Source organism: Heteronotia binoei, chromosome 2 (genome assembly GCF_032191835.1).
Source record: "Heteronotia binoei isolate CCM8104 ecotype False Entrance Well chromosome 2, APGP_CSIRO_Hbin_v1, whole genome shotgun sequence".
Classification (NCBI taxonomy): Eukaryota; Metazoa; Chordata; class Lepidosauria; order Squamata; family Gekkonidae; genus Heteronotia; species Heteronotia binoei.
Genome location: NC_083224.1, coordinates 148,893,062 through 148,909,754, shown reverse-complemented (window position 1 = coordinate 148,909,754; position 16,693 = coordinate 148,893,062). Strand labels below are relative to the sequence as shown.

Here is a 16,693-nt window from a genome sequence, read left to right as displayed (position 1 = left end):
GGGTAGTGATAAGGAAACTGGCTGTTGAATGTGACCATTGTTCTGTGTTAATTGCTAGGGGGGTTGGAAGGGGTTTGAAGATAAGGAAGATGGTTGTTGACTGTGCTGATTGTTCTGTGGAATTTGCTGGTTGTTCTGAGACTTTCTGCAATTTATAGTCTGTAGGGTGTTTTGCAGAGCTGGGTACCAAGATTGGTGGATGAAAATGCCTTCTTCCTTTCTGTTAAAATTGTGCTGGTGTTTGTAAATCTCAGTAGCTTCTCTGTTCAGGCGGGTATGATAATGTGAGACCGTAGAAAGGACTTCAGTTCTTTCAAAATGGATGACATGGTCTCCTTCTTGAAGTGCATGTTCAGCTACAGCTGATTTTTCTGGCTGAAACAAGCGACAGTGTCTCTTGCGTTCGGTGAGACAGGTGTTGATACTGCGTTGGGTAGTGCCAATGTAGACTGCACCACAGGAGCAGGGTATTTTGTAGACTCCAGGGGTTGAAAGTGGATCTCTCATATCTTTGGCCGAGTGCAGCATGTGGCGGATCTGTTGTGTGGGCTTGAAGACTGTGTCAACATTATGGTGTTTGAGAATTTTGCCAATGCGGTCGGTGACAGATTTTATGTAGGGCAGGAAGGCTGTACCCACATTTGTGTGTGGCTCGGGATTTGGTGAAACGCTTGGGACTCTTTAGCTTGGAGAAACGTCGACTGCGGGGTGACATGATAGAGGTTTACAAGATAATGCATGGGATGGAGAAAGTAGAGAAAGAAGTACTTTTCTCCCTTTCTCACAATACAAGAACTCGTGGGCATTCGATGAAATTGCTGAGCAGACAGGTTAAAACGGATAAAAGGAAGTACTTCTTCACCCAAAGGTGATTAACATGTGGAATTCACTGCCACGGGAGGTGGTGGCAGCCGCAAGTATAGCCACCTTCAAGAGGGGTTTAGATAAAAATATGGAGCACAGGTCCATCAGTGTCTATTAGCCACAGTGTGTGTGTACATATAAATTTGGACTGGATGGGCCATTGGCCTGATCCGACATGGCTTCTCTTATGTTCTTATCCCCACGAGAATGGACTTGGTGGGGAAAATTCTGGAAACGGCTGAGCTGGACTACTTATCCCAGTTGTTGGCTGGGAAATCTAAGGAAGAAGCGAGAAAATATTGGGTGAAACTATATTTGGCTAGATACTCAAGACTCTTAAGATTCTTTGGTGTGAACTTATACTTCCTTTCTCCTGTATCTTTTACTATAAGACTGCTTTTGTTGGAAATGTTAACTTGAATAGGCATCTCAACAAGAAGACTTACAACATAAATGTATCAAAATGTCGATGATTTAAAGTTAAAAGAATAATATGTGACAATATATGTATTCTAAGAAAGTATATTAGATGTACATCTGTATTCTAAGAAAGTATACTACATGCAGATTAAGATATATTTGTAACTATAATTTTCTACTCCTTCTTACCCATTACCCCCAACTTTCGAGAAAACCAATAAAACTTTTAAACACTGAACTGTTTATTGTTTTATTTCTCCCTGTAACCCTCTCTAATATCTTAGTAAACTTTTCTTTTAGCTAATTCACAGATATGTGCTGCATTATTTTTATGTGCCAACAGACCTCCTCTTAGAGAAACCGGCATCCACAAGGAGAGGATCTTTTTTGTAATGGCATGACATTTGTGGAACACTTTCCCTCCTCAGTTAAGAACTAGGTTCTTTTGTTTTTTTGCTTTCTTGTGCATTTACTGGAACCAGTTGCAAATGGTAGCTCTTATTTTATTGCAGTTTTATAACTAAATTTCACTGTTGCTGGGTACACTATAGAACTGAAAATGGGTGGAAAGGGGAGGATAGAAATATATTAAATTTCAAACTTTCAGTTTGATGGCTTATATATTGCTGTGGTAGAGCTGGACAAAACAATACCATAAAATCACAGAGTTGGAAGGGATCTCCAGGGTCTTCTAGTCCAACCCCCTGCACAACGTAGGAAACTCACAAATACTTCCCCCTAAATTCACAGAATCAGCATTGCTGATTCTCACAAATACCTCCCCCCTAAATTCACAAAATCAGCATTGCTGTCAGATGGCAATCTAGCCTCTGTTTAAAAACCTCTGAGGAAGGAGAGCCCACTACCTCCCGAGGAAGCCTGTTCCACTGAGGAACCACGCTAACGGTCAGGAAGTTCTTCCTAATGTTGAGCTGGAAACTCTTCTGATTTAATTTCAACTCATTGGTTGTGGTCCTACCTTCTGTGGCCACAGAAAACAATTCTACACCATCCTCTATATGACAGCCCTTCAATCACTTGAAGATGGTGGTCATATTTAGTTAACAGTTGACTCTTGTATCAGCTTTTGAAATTTACAAATTTCTGTTTTAAGAGATTAACAAATTGTGTGTAAATGTTGCAAATTAAGAAAAACTATTGCAGAGTTGACAGCTTCCTTTCCTAAACAGTACACTGTACCCATAGGTACTTGAGGAGAGGGATAGCTGCCAGAAAGCTGCGCTTAATCTTTGGAGGTTTGAATGTGGTTCATAACGTGCCCAGAAATTTAGAATTGGGGTGGGGTATATATTAAAAATTGACCACCTTTACTTTTATATACTTTCTATTCCTCATCCCACCTTTCAACATTTGAATTTAGAGCCACTGTTACCTAAATTACCATTGGGGTTTATTATTATTTATAGTCTGCTTTTCTCACTGGTAATCAAGATGGATTACATAGTATAAAAAATACAATCACGACATCCAATGAGCAATACAACAGGATTTGGACTACAGAAATCTGAAAACAAACAGAAATCTCAAACAGAGCTGAACAAATCATGAGCTTTGAATATGGTATGTTTAGAAACTACCTGGTTGGCAGCATACTTACAGTAGTGTTAAGGTAGCAATACAATGGTTTAGGTCACAGTCCCTAACCCTTTAACAATGCAACATCCTGGCCATTTAATTACAGTACAGTTCTATTTACCTGTGCAAAAAACCTTTACATACTGTGGTGTATAGACAGCATTTTACCCAATTGCATTCACTCAGTTCTAGCATTTTGTTCTATATCTTTATTCTCTGTCGTTCTTTGCACTCTCATAAAAACCATATTGAACGATCTTACGCTCTCATTTGGCACTTTTGACTATAAGCTACAGGAAGCCATTAATATAGTAACTGTCTATTTTAGCTTTAAAATCACAGCATCAGTTTCTTGAACTAAAAAATCAATGCTGATATGCACCTTAACTTAAAGTGTTTTGTAACACAGTCATCTGTTGACTATCTGAGAAAAGATGAAATTCAAAAGTAGTATGAGACGAGTAATGCATGAGATAAAGAGTTGTAGGACAAGAGAAACAATGTATTAGATGAGATAGTCATAGCTCAGAAAAATATCATGTAGGCAAAGTCTGACACTGATTCACTGAGATGATGTGATCACCTCAAATATGCACAGACTTCTAATTCCTGGGGAAGGAGGGCATTAGAATCTTTTCAATTTACCTTCTATGAGAGAAGGGAATAATGTTAGTTTGGCTGGGCTGTAATCCTCATGCAGACCCTAGGGACAAAAACCACCAGAAGAGCATCCATAAATGCTTTGTTTTCAACTGTCACCCTCATTTTTGAAGGAAAAGGCACCCAGGGAAGCAAATTTTTGAGTGCTTGACAATGCCGCTTGCAATTTACAAATAAATTCCAAATAGGGGGTGACACAGCAACCTTTAACAAAATCCATAATAAATTAACCAACAATTACAACAATCAGTCTAGCGCTATCAGGCCAAAAGAAAACAAACACAACATGCACAATCATGCTGAACACTACTATTGCACAAAAAACAAAGCTACCTGAAATGCTGTTTGTTTTGAATTATGAGCAAATCATTTGAGGTGCTCAGTGTGACAGCCAAAAAAACAATGTGAACAAAGTAAATTCAATTTTCAAATGTGTGTTTTGTGAGAAGAGCATAATTCATGGTGGTTGTTTTATTCATTCATTAGCAGTTTTAGTCACCCTATATAGTTGATAGAAATACAGGTTACACTTTAAAAAAAAAATTCTAAATGAATAATTTCTGGTGATGGTTATGTTGATAGATTTCTGCATGGAGAACAACACTGAGGATCTAACAAGGTGTAATGGAGATCCTAGTTCTCCATCTGAGGAAGTCATCATACTTTATTCTGGGGGTGGGGGGGGAGGGAATGGATGAGCTGACACAGGATGGCTTGTGTCTCACTTTAAAACAAAAATGTTGGGAAAAGTCTGCATTGGAGGTGAAAAAAAATCCCTTGGGATTTGTTTGTTTTCTACCTACCTTGTTTTTCAATGTGTGGTCTTAAGAATCAATAAGGTGTCAGCACCCTGTTGTTAAGTTTTTGCTGCAGGTTATAGTTTATGTGTTTGAAATATTGTAAAACTAGATATAACGACTTTCCATTAGCTCGTTTGATTGTGCCTTGGCCTCTCTTGCTCCCTTGATACCATAGCAATATCTTAAAAGTAAGAGGTGCCTGGGAGAGTTGGCAGAATGGGCTAGTTGGCTGGCAGACATTTGTAGGAAGTTGTTTGAATTTCCCATTGGCAGGTGAGCAGGAATGGTTCAACTGCAAATGGCCTTAAACTTCAACATTTCAAAGTGAACCTCTTTTGTTCTTTGCTGTTGTTTTCCTCTTCAGTACCTATTTCCAGAAAGCAGTTAATCCTTCACTGCTGTGCCTAAAATAGCACAAGCAAATTCACTTGTGCTATTTATTTTGAGCTGTTTCCTAGATTCCCTACGTACCCTACACAACATTAAAATGGTGCAACCCTACCACAAGGGACTTAAAATCAGGGGAATTTAGCAAATATCTAGCTGAATTTAGCACATATTTCAAAAAAGGTGTCGAAACAAATTATAAATGATTGGAGGATTTTGAGAATAACAAGACCAAAACTTCATTGACATTAAATGGACAAGGCAGTAAACAAAGGGGGAATCCACAAGGTTTGATGAAGAATAGTTTAGTAGAGCAAGGCAATTTATGTGCATGCATTTCAATAGTAGAGAACATAATTAAAAGGAGGAGAGAGGAAAGGTTGGGCAGCACAAGGGTATTTCCAAAGAGGTTTTAAGATTCGCAAAAATCAGAGGGGTGGATCCACATGCTCCTACTAATCTCTTAATTTACTGCTTTCCCAAGTAAGGTTGCCACCTTCCAGGTGGGGTCTGAAGATTTCCTGGAATTACAACTGACCTCCAGAATAGAGATATCAGTTCCTATGGAGAAAATGGATGATCTGGAGGATGGACTGTATGGCATTACGCCCCACTAAGGTTCCCCCCTCCCCAAACAAGCACAAGATTTTCTTTTTATATTTTGCTTTTAGGAAAACAGTGGGGATAAAGAAAAGGGGGAAATGGGTAAAAGGTTATACTACATAATTACAGTAATCACCCAGGCAATTTAGCAACCTTTTAAAACCTGGTAATTGTTTGTTTTTAATTGGTTGATCTCTGCTAGTGTTTTGTTTTTTGTAATAGTTTTTATGTTCTTATTTCAATCTCTGAATTTTTTCCATTATCTTAGTTTGTTCTAGTGTTTTTTCCCCCTTTTTAGTAGCAGCTAATAGAATTCCTCTGATAACAGCTTTACTTGCTTTGCAAATTGTAGCTGGAGACATTCCTTCTGTGTTATTATTTTTAAAAAATTTCCAAATCTTTCTCACACTTAATTACAAAGAGTAAACACACAATTTCCCGTGATGGTTCAATCAGATATACTTTAGAATTATAAAGTCTTTGGGATACATGCAACTGTACGGTTGTCATCATCAGATATTTTGTTTCTGAATATGACTGAATATGACAGTTATGGCTACTGGGTGAATTTCCTTTTTTAAAAAATCAAGAACATGTTTTGAGAGCAGAGTTAGGTTAGTTACAGTTTCGTTCAACAAGTTATACAGTCTCTTGCATTGTGTTTACTTGCAATTTAAGACTATGCACTTCCAACTTTGCTGGATCTTTCATCCCTAAACCTTTTTCTCTGCAGATGAGGAGGGTCACTGAAGATGGAGGCAGTACATGTTCAAACTTCATCAAGGTGTATATTTAAAAAAAATTAAATGTATGACAGATGGTATCTTGCAAAAGTTTTCATCAACAGCAGTGCCACCAAGGAGGAGGAGAGACAACATTTCTGAGGGCCAAGTCAGCTGGAGGGCTCGTAAAGCCAGTATCATGTTGTATTTAGAATGCATCTTGATTTATTTTACTTCTAAAGCAGTTCTGCACAGGGAAGGCATGACAACAATAAATAGCAGTAATGCTGACTTCTGCTTGCTGTTCCTTTCTATGAAGTTTACTACAAGGTGGAAAACACTTGCATATCCTGCTAAACACATCCAGCCAGCACAGCTCATGGCTGTGATAGCCAGGCTGCACCCTCCTAACAAGTTTGTTGACTCTAGCAGTCTGTTTCCTTCCTTCCTTCCTTCCTTCCTTCCTTCCTTCCTTCCTTCCTTCCTTCCTTCCTTCCTTCCTTCCTTCCTTCCTTCCTTCCTTCCTTCCTTCCACCTAGCTCCATAGTTCTGTCTGCTCAGCTAGAGCTTCCCTCTTAGTGTGTTGCGGGGGGGGGGGAGAAATTCCTCATTCATTAATTTCTCATTTCCTCATTTATTAATTTCTTTTCCTCTTTTCCACATTTTTCTCCTCCTTCATTTTGCTTTTTTTCTTTCATGATACACAGTGTGGGGAGTGGAATAACAGAATCCAGAGTGGAATGATGGTCATTCCAGCCCCAGACCACTGCTCCACTGAGGAAGAAATTGGGGGATCTGAGGATGGTGCTGCATGTCTGCACTTCTGAATCCATCCCAGTGGTCCCCTCTCCTGGTCTACCATTTGCTGGGGTTGTGTGGGAATGCCCTCTGCAATGTGGCTGGCCTGCTGGGAAGTGCACCCTTCAGTGAATAAATTCATAGGGTAGAAACGGCAGCCCACTGCTGCTGCTACCATTCAGGGACCCTGTCCTCTGTGTAGGCATCAATGCAGCTGCAGATGCCTGTGGGGTGGGTGGCTAAAACCCCTTCCCCACTATTAGGTGCCTGGATCTGCTGACAGGAGTTGGTCCCTGATGAGAGGAACTTCTGTGGACTACCCTTCTCTGCCCCCACCTGAGATGGACTCCACCCCCCTTGCCACATCCCCCCGATTGATTCTGGCAGCCCTGTCCATCATAGTGCCACTGCCTCCGCCTCCACTGACTGCAGCAGCACAGTTGCTACAGAATCTATAGATGCTACCCCAGTCACAACAAGAACATACTATGAACCTACCAATTTTGCTACTGGCTGCTGCATTACTCCTACCCATAGGGAATGGACTAGCATCACCATAGTTACACAGTGGCTGGCCACCGTGTTGTGATCACAGCACAGGATTGCTCTGCCTGACTCTGAATCTGCACAATAATAGGTATGGAGTTGAAATACCAAGGGTAAGTATGGGTTAATGGAAATTTAGCTGAGTGTGAGCATAATGTAGAAGATACCAGAGCATACTTTCTGACTGCATGGGATGGCAATTAAGTGGGGCACATTTAACTTACAATTTCTGTGGTTTTGCAGCACAGATTAATTTGTAAGCATTTTAATCCTTCTCTTAAACTGAAGCTTTTGTGACCCTAGATTTTCCTTTGATATCACTTCACCTATCTAACCCCCTAAAACTCAAAAATTATTTTTCTCTCAATTTATTTATTTAAGCAGATTTATATCCCGCCCTCCCCTAATGGGCTCAGGGCGGCTGACAACAGTTAAAAACCACATAGAATATTAAAAGGAATATACAATAAAATCAATTCTACACATTTTAACCATAAAATCAAAGATGCACATTTCTATATCTATATAGATATCTATATTTGTCCAGTGAGACTGTCAGTGCTGTGGGACATTTGCTACCTCCCCTTAACTATTGAAGGCAAGCTTAAATATATCTCAGCAAGCACTGCCTTTTTCAAAAAATTGCTGATTATCTTTCTCAGGGCACTGAATTTGTTAGTTTTATCATAAGGAGTTAATTAAAAAGAGCCCTGTGTGGTTTAGAGGTGTTGACTGTATTGGGTTGCCTTTTCTTTATTCTCCTCAGTTTGCTATTAATTGTGTTTTGCTACAGTTCACTTATGTTTCTGTGAGCCTTGACTTTCTGTCAGTCATACACAAACTAGATTCAGGCTGGAACTGCAGCTCATCTCTGGTGGGCACAGTAGTGTAACTGATACATTGGTTTCAATGCAAAACTGTACTTATTATTATAGAACTCATACCTTGAAAGGTCTAAAACTGGAATCTAAAAATAACATTATGCAAGCAAAAAAAGGGTAGGGGCATCTGATTCTGGCAATCCTGATTTGTGAATTAATTTGAACAGAGATGTTGACCAACCATCCTTTCCTTTCAATTTGTTCAGAGAGGGGGCAGCAGAAACGTGGCTGTTTGGCATCTGGGTAAATCAAGCTGTCAGTCCCTTTTGCCAGGTGATACTTTTTCAGATGTAGAGCCATTCCAATCAAAGCAGATTTACTTATCTTAAAACCCTCAGTTTTGCAGTCATTTATTTTTCAAAAGGAATGCATGATACAGGATCTAAGCAGCTCAATTCTGTACTTTGTAGCAAGTTCATAATCTACCTCTCTTGATCTGCATACACAGTGGGCATTACTCAGATGTAATGTACTGTACAGCATGGTTCCAGGCTCAATGTTTCCTGCTCTCAAAGGAAACATCTCTGTTCAGCTTTTGTTGTTTGCCAGTCCCCTTCCCTGTTCCACTGTGAACAAACCCCTACGTGCTTGTGTTTGGAAGTTCTGAGATTATTCATCTGCCAGACACATATTTGCCATGCTAAACACAAACAACACCTCAGTCTGGGCAGGAAATGGACAGTGGAATAAAGTGAAAGATGGCTGACATCAAAACAAGCTTTTGGGATGGAGACAGATGAATATTCCACCATTCATATTCTTATCCAATTCTTAAAAGATTTTTTTAAAGGATGGCCTACCCCCAAAAGAGCCAGGTTTTAAATGTACATTGTAAAGACAACGGAAAGATTAGGATTTGTTCAATTGCTTTCTGCTTCTTCTCTGATTTTTTCCCCTGCCTCTTTTGAAAGTGAAGAGGATTATAAGCCAGTAATGTCAAGACATTCTGCATTGCTTGTCTTTATCACTATGCAGAATCTTTTATTTTCCCCCCGTAAGGCAGCATGGAAAGAACAGATTTATGGACTGAAGGAACATTGTTTAATATGTCCATATCCATCTAGATTGACAGTTTCTACACACTTGAATTTCCCAGGGGAACACAGTGTTACTGGTGTCAGTGGATGGCATCATTTACTTCAATGTTCCATTATTAAATTGATAACAAGATAATTCCTCTGCTTCACACAGACTTGACAGGGTTTACAACTGTTAACTCTCTTATTGCATGGGATTTGATGCTCTAAGAGGGTTTTTAATAAGAAGCTTATTTTGATTTCAAGCCAACAACAAATCAAAATTTCAAGGGGAAAACATTTTATATTTTTTAGGTACCTAAGACAACAGTAGCTGGAAGTGCCCCCTCCCCTTTTACAAAAACATGCTCCTTTCTTGTAATTGTATTTAAATGCCTTGAAAAACACTATTTGGATATGCTAGTAAGCAAAATTTATACCCTATGGTAAATGAATTTTCACACATATTTGAATTTATGTCATAAATTGTAGCATAGTCTGTATTGGATCAATATCTGTTAATAAAGAAGTTTGCATGATTTCTTGCTCTATAGACCCCCCTTGTCAGTCTATGGGATAGCACACTTTTTAACAGAATGTGGTCCAGAAACTCATTATATGTATGCTAGCTGAAAGTGTGAGCTGCCTATATTTTTTAAAAAAAATACCCCTCAGATGCTTCTCCCCGATCCTTTAGTCTCTCAAGGCCATCAGCAGACAACAGTTTAACCTTTAAACTTTTTCTTTGCAATCATGAGGTCTAAAAACTTGAAAGAGAAGAGAGTATTCTAAGAAACTTTAAGGATACATTCTATGTTACACAGTCAGTCACATTCAGTGTTCCCTCTAAGCTGAGTTAGCATGAGCTAGCTCACAGATTTTTAGCCTCTAGCTCAAACATTTTTGTCTTAGTTCAGGAAGGATGATCCCAGAGCACACTAATTTATGCAGTAGCTCACAACTTTAATGCCAATAGCTCACAAAGTAGAATTTTTGCTCACAAGACTCTGCAGTTTAGAGGGAACTTTGGTCACATTCTGCTGGGGGGGACATACCTCCTCCCCATACTTACCTCCTTTGGAGAAGCCTGACAAGCCTGTCCCATCTCTGTCTGCCTTCAGATGAGAAGGGGAGACAATATAAGGCGATGCTAGCACGGGGTGGCTGGGCTAAGGAGGCTAAGCAGAAAAAGGATAAGCTCTGGAGACTAGAGCAGGTGGGAGGACCAGTAAGCCAAAGACAGCACTTGGAAATATGGGATGGGCTTTAGCCTTGTGGAAGAAGGGCTAGGAATTTTTTTTTAAAAGATTTGGAAGGAAATGACAGGATGGAGAGGGTAGAAGGATGGCAGCCCACTGACAGGGCAGTTGCTGAACAGGCTAGAGACACATTTGTGGGAGCTCAGGGAAGTCCAGCCCCAGGTACTCCTTTATAAGGTCTGTCTGAGAACAACCAAAGACAAAAGAGACCAGGTCTTGACCTCAAAACTACAGGGCAGACGGAGGCTAGAGAGAGGGTACCAGGGTGAGGGAATATTCCTTCCTCTCTATTCCTGAAGCATTGTTCATAAGCATGATCAAAAAGGAAACATTGAAGGAGATCCCCTACCCTAGACTGCAGCCCGACTAGCAGAATTTGACACATTCCATAGTTTAGAATCAAAACTGTGGAATACAATTAAATAGACTCTGATAATTTAGCTCAAAGTCATCACACAGTAAATAGAAAATATCAACATAGGAAATGTCAGATTATGTTCTCATATCTGCCTCTTCGGTTTCCATCATTTAATTATTTATTTAATTAATTAATTAATTCAATCAATCAAACTGATTTTATCTGACTGGAGAGGAGGGAAAGGCAAGAGATTGAAGACGTGTGCTTCAGTATTTATACTACTGGACCTTTGGTTCTCCTTGCTACAGAGGATTGGATTATCACACTGCAGGCAGAATTGTTCTTACTCAGCTAATACCCCTACTACTTTGCAAAGTGGGCCTTTATAGGTGGCTTATATTTACAATAGAGGGAAGGATTTGCCATAGCTGTAGGGGAATATGTTTTAGGGGCAAATCTATATTATACTGAATGTTCCCTATATGTGCAACATGTACATTTCTGGATCACAATTAATGTGACATTATCTGTGGAATTGGGACATAATATCAAAGATTTCAGGTTTTCATGGCTGGTAACATCATTAGGGTTTGTAGAATCTTTTGGGCTCAAGTGCCGTGTTCTACTGGAAAGTTTTCCTTCCAGACATTTCGTTCTCAGCTGCGGAGAACATCCTCAGTGGTGTTGCAGCCGGAGCAGGCGCTCTGACCTTCTTGGCTGCTGTGCATAATATATCTAAAAAGTAGTTACTTCAAATGCATTTCCTTTTATACTGCATATCTATTCAATGCATTTTCATATGCTTCCATTGTGAAAAAAAAATCTTGATTTCTGGCATGCGGACTCATTAACTCCCAATTTAAACTGCATCTCTGAACAGTATTTACACATCCATTTTCTTTATTTTTAATATATATTATAGCACAATCATTAATTTCACTATAATCACTTGCTGATATACTTTTGTACCACTGTATTTGTTCTTTCCATTTAAGCAAGAATCGTGATGTTCATTAAGTTTACTCAGAGGTATTGTTATTTTACTTTTTTAAAAAAATCACACCACAAATCACATTACTGAACACTCCAGTAACTCTCAAGTGCTGTTCTGCTTTGTGCTCTCTGAGGGGTTGAGATGCTCAGCAGACATCTTGGGTTTCCCATCTGGAGATGCACTCCTTTCAAGCCCACCCAACTCCCAGAGGGGTTTCTTGCTTCTTTCTGAGTATCCATGCTGCCAGCAGCTGGTCCATACTCTTAGCACTCTGGGTCTCCATAGTCCCAGTACTCTTGTACATATTGCTATTTACAGAGTCTGCCTGGTGTCATGTTCTGCTTTTACTATCCTTTGTAGGGATGGCTTGCTGCACTTGTGCATTGCTGGGGTCTGGGGATCTAGCATTCTAGTGACCTCCCTTATTTGGCACACTTTTAGTAATGTGTTTGAGTGAGGCTTATTATCATGGTGACAGAGAACTTCCAGAATCTAAAATAGTATTAAATTTATAAAAAAAAAATGCAGACAAGGGACTACAGATGGATTAAATGAAAGTCTAGATTTTCTACATATGTCTGGTCATGGTGACTAAGCACTTTTGGCAGGAATGCTGGCCCTTCAAGTTCTGAGGAGGTGTTATAGCATACGTGGTTATAAAACACAGCCAACCTTAGTTTCAATTACCTTACTACTCAAGGTGAAAAGTGAATAACTTTGGAAACAGTATCACCAGTTTTGTTCCCTTTGTGTACTTGAATGTTTCTTGAGTTGAAATTTTTATTTATTATAGTGTTTTTATAGACCAAAGTGTATTATGTTTGTATTGGTTTATATGTATGATGCTGAGTTTTGCAATTATGAATATTGTTATAATTAATGTTAGGCTTGACTTTTGGATGGTATATCATTTTAATTAATTTTACCTTATATTTTATGCTAGATCCACTGATGAAGCAAACTGCAAAATGTGTAGGGATCCACAAGAATTTAATAAATATTTTTTCATCTTCTACCTGTTTTTCTACATTCCTACTGGTGCAGTCATTCTTGGGTTTTTTGCTGTATTTTTTTCTCAGTCAAATCTAGCCACACTGATCCATACCTCAAAAGGTAAATACTGACCCATGGGGTGACATTACATCATAACATTTTCTTGGCAGATTTTTTGTTATGGGGTGGTTTGTCATTGTCTTACCCAGTCATCTACACTTTACTCCCAGCAAGCTGGGTACTCATTTTACCAACCTCAGAAGGATGAAAGGCTGAATTAGCCTTGAGCCTGCTACCTGAACCCAGCTTTTGCTGGGATCAAACTCAGGTTGTGAGCTTGGACTGCAGTACTGAAGCTTACCACTCTGCACCATTTATAAACTGGACTACTGTAATGCACTCTACTTGGGGCTACCATTGAATAGTGTTTGGAGGCTCCATAGTGCAGAATGCTACAGCTAGATTGCTGGTTGGGGCCAGTTATTGACCCTGATAGTACAGCAATCACACTGACTACCTAACCACTCCCCAGCCCAATTCAAAGTGTTGTTTTCGATCTTCAAAGCTCTAAATGGTTTGGGACTGAGGTATCTGAAGGACCATATTCTCCCATCTGTTCCTTCCTGGGAATTGAGATCACAGGAAGAGGCCCTCCTGACTGTCCCATCAATGAAAGAAGCTCATTCTGTGGGTACACAAGATAGGGTCTTTTCTGCTAAGCTGTAGGGAGGTTTGCCAGGCCCCCAGATTTTCAGTCTTTAAGAAGCAGCTGAAAATGGTTCACTTATAGCTGAATTTGATTAAGGTAGACCTAAATTGTGATTTCAAGTTTTGGTTTTATGTTTTCATATAACCTATTTTATTTATTTTATTAGTATTGTCAGCTGCCTTCAGCTTTGGAAGAATGAATGGTGGCTAATAAACGTTTTAAATGAATGAATCCTTTTTTATCTCTTGTAATACTGATCAAAAAGGTTTTGCAGCTTTTGAAACTACACAAGAACATATAAAACTACTTACCAAAGGCAAAATTAAGGTGAGGATCTAGAGTGCGATCAATCACATTTTTATACTACCATTATACCAAGCAGCTCAAATGGTTCTTCATCCCTCATTTTTAGTCTTCCAGTCCAGGCTGAGAGAGAGAGTGGCTCAAGGTAACCCACTGAGCTTTACATCTGGATATGAATCTGAACCTGAGTCTCCTCTGTACTGTCACCACTATGCCATTTTATGTTGTCTCTCAATGTCCACAAGCAGTGATCCTTCCCCCTTCCCCCACCACCTTAAATTATGAGAAGGAATGGTTTTCAATGTCAAAAGTGTATGCACACTATCTTTGTATCCAAGCATAACTTACTTTGTCAGGGAAGTCCATCTTCAGCTCTGTGATGCTTTTACACCAATAGGCTGCTGTTTTCTCACTGATGAGCTCAATGTTCAGGAAAGAACCTTGGCCAGGTCCATAAATAGGACCCGAAGTAGTTCCACGTATTATTCTTGGAGAAACATTGGTTACAATGTCCTGTTAAAAAAGAGGGATACTTTAGATTTTTTTAAAAAAAAAAACATTGTAATTTTACCTTATATTTTATACTAGATCTCCTGACAAAGCGAACTGCAAAATATGTAGCGATCCACAAGAACTTGGTGGATTTTTTCCCCATTTCCAAATGCATACTGAGACTACTATTGTGAGTGTGAGAATGTACAGTGCAGGAGTGAGTTCAACCCCTTTCCTCCAATGTCATTTGAATATTAAGGTCTCATCTGCAGTTGACATTAATGCTGGGTTGGTTCATGCTACCACATTCTAGTTAGACCTCACTTAGTGTTCAGTTTTGGGCACCACAATTTAAGAAGGATATAGACAATCTGGAATGTGTCTAGAGGAAGGCAACGAAGATGGTGAGGAGTCAGAACACCAAGTCTTATAAGGAAAGGCTGAAGGAGCTCAGTATTGTTTAGCCTGGAGAGGAGTCAACTGAGAGGTGATATGATAACCATCTTCAAGTAACTGAAGGGTGGTCATATAGAGGATGGTGCAGAGTTGTTTTCTGTTGCCCCGAAAGGTCAGACCAGAATCAGTGGGTTGAAATTAAACCCAAACTGCTTTTCAACTAAACATTAGGAAGAACTTCCTGTCAGTTAGAGTGGTTCCTCAATGGAATAGGCTTCTTTGGGAGGTGGTGGGTTCTCCTCCTTTGGAAGTTTTTAAAGAGGCTAAATAGCCATTGTATAGCAGGAGACTCTGCTGCTTGGTGATACAGCAATAGACTAGGCCACAGGCAGATTAGAAAAGCAGCCAAAGTTTATTTTAACGTGCACAACCTCCCAGAGAACTAGTGTCCTGAATGATCTGGGAGCCCCGATCCAAAGAGGGTTACAGGTTTTATACTCCAGATTATTGATTACAGTAAATGACAAGCTCATTACAGTTACAGACAATCCCCTTCCCCGTACATCATCAGAAGCGTCATTTTACCCAAGGAAACAAGGGTGGGTCAGCGTACTGTAGCTTATTCCACACATGGTATTCTGGCAACTAGCAACTTATTACAATATCCGTGATTGTAAACATACATGTTCGGCTCTCAGGAACTCATGAGACTTTCCTGGGTGCTTTTTCTGACTAATTTGTTCCTGCAAGTTTCGGCAAAGGTCAGCAAGGGTAGTTCCTCTTTTCTATTTCTAGCTGTGTAGCCAGCACATAGGCGGGGGAGAAGAGCTACTTCCTCTTTCTTGCAGAAAGATTTCACACACTTTGGTATTAATTAATTCAGGCCCAGGCCTATCATTTATTTCAGACCTGCTACACCATCTGACAGCAATGCTGATCCTCTGAACTTAGGCAGATCATGAGGAGGACGGCGGCGGGGGGGGGTTGCATCAGTGTTTAGTACTGTTGTGGTTACCTATCAACAGCCCAAATGGACACTGAGATATCTGCTTGTAGCCTCAGTGGGTATTCATCTCTTAAGGCTACAGATTTTCTTCTTTTTTGGGGGGGTAAACGCTTCATAATTTTTTTCTTAAAGAATTCAGATTTTCCTGCAAATCTGGGGCTTCCCTTGCCCTGCTGTGTGGATTTTTTGATTCATTCTCTAGAGACTGTTTCAGAATTAGATACAGTGATGATAACAAACTAAGTAGCAGCTTACTATTCCTAGGCAGCCACAGATACCCAACGCTGGTACTCATATAGGATTGGCTTTTAGATTAGTTTAAACCCAAATTTTCTATTCTGTTTTGGAAGAAACCTCTGAATCTAACTTTAGCAAAAAGCACAGTAACTAAAAGGAACTGATGTTACATTATTTGGGATATTGTTTATTCTATGGCTAAAACAAGCTCATCACACAAAAAAAAGTAGTGACAGATTTTTTTTAATGTTGAAGTGCTTCCCCTTTCAACTTCTTCTACACACCTGTATTAAAATAATTTATTCTATGTGGAACATGCTGCATGAATATACATTCTTTTGCCACTTTCCAATAAAATATTTTTGATTAAAGACCATTTAGTTAAGGATTTCATAGCATTATTTTGTTAAGTACTCACACTCACCATCTTGTCACTTCTAGGGAGATAACATGAACCCCCATTAGTATATAGCAATTAAGGTCAATTTACATATTTTAATTAAGATCCATCCCATATAAAACAATTAGGGTAATACGCATACTAACTGATTTCATAACATTTGGACGTTTTCCCCACTAGATAGACAGGAAACCTTAATTAGCATTAATTAGTGCTGATCTGCATATGTTTGATAAGGCATACCCTCACCACA

General features: G+C 39.4%; 1 protein-coding gene across 5 annotated transcripts in view; it reads right to left on the bottom strand.

The window, feature by feature from the left end:
* DPYD (dihydropyrimidine dehydrogenase) overlaps positions 1 to 16,693 on the bottom strand; it is an 833,908-nt gene that overhangs the window by 277,767 nt on the left and 539,448 nt on the right. For all 5 annotated transcript variants that reach the window (XM_060232210.1, XM_060232211.1, XM_060232213.1 and 2 more), the window contains one exon: positions 14,258 to 14,422. In XM_060232210.1, the coding sequence (XP_060088193.1) occupies positions 14,258 to 14,422 (165 nt within the window). The remainder of the gene's footprint in view (positions 1 to 14,257; positions 14,423 to 16,693) is intronic.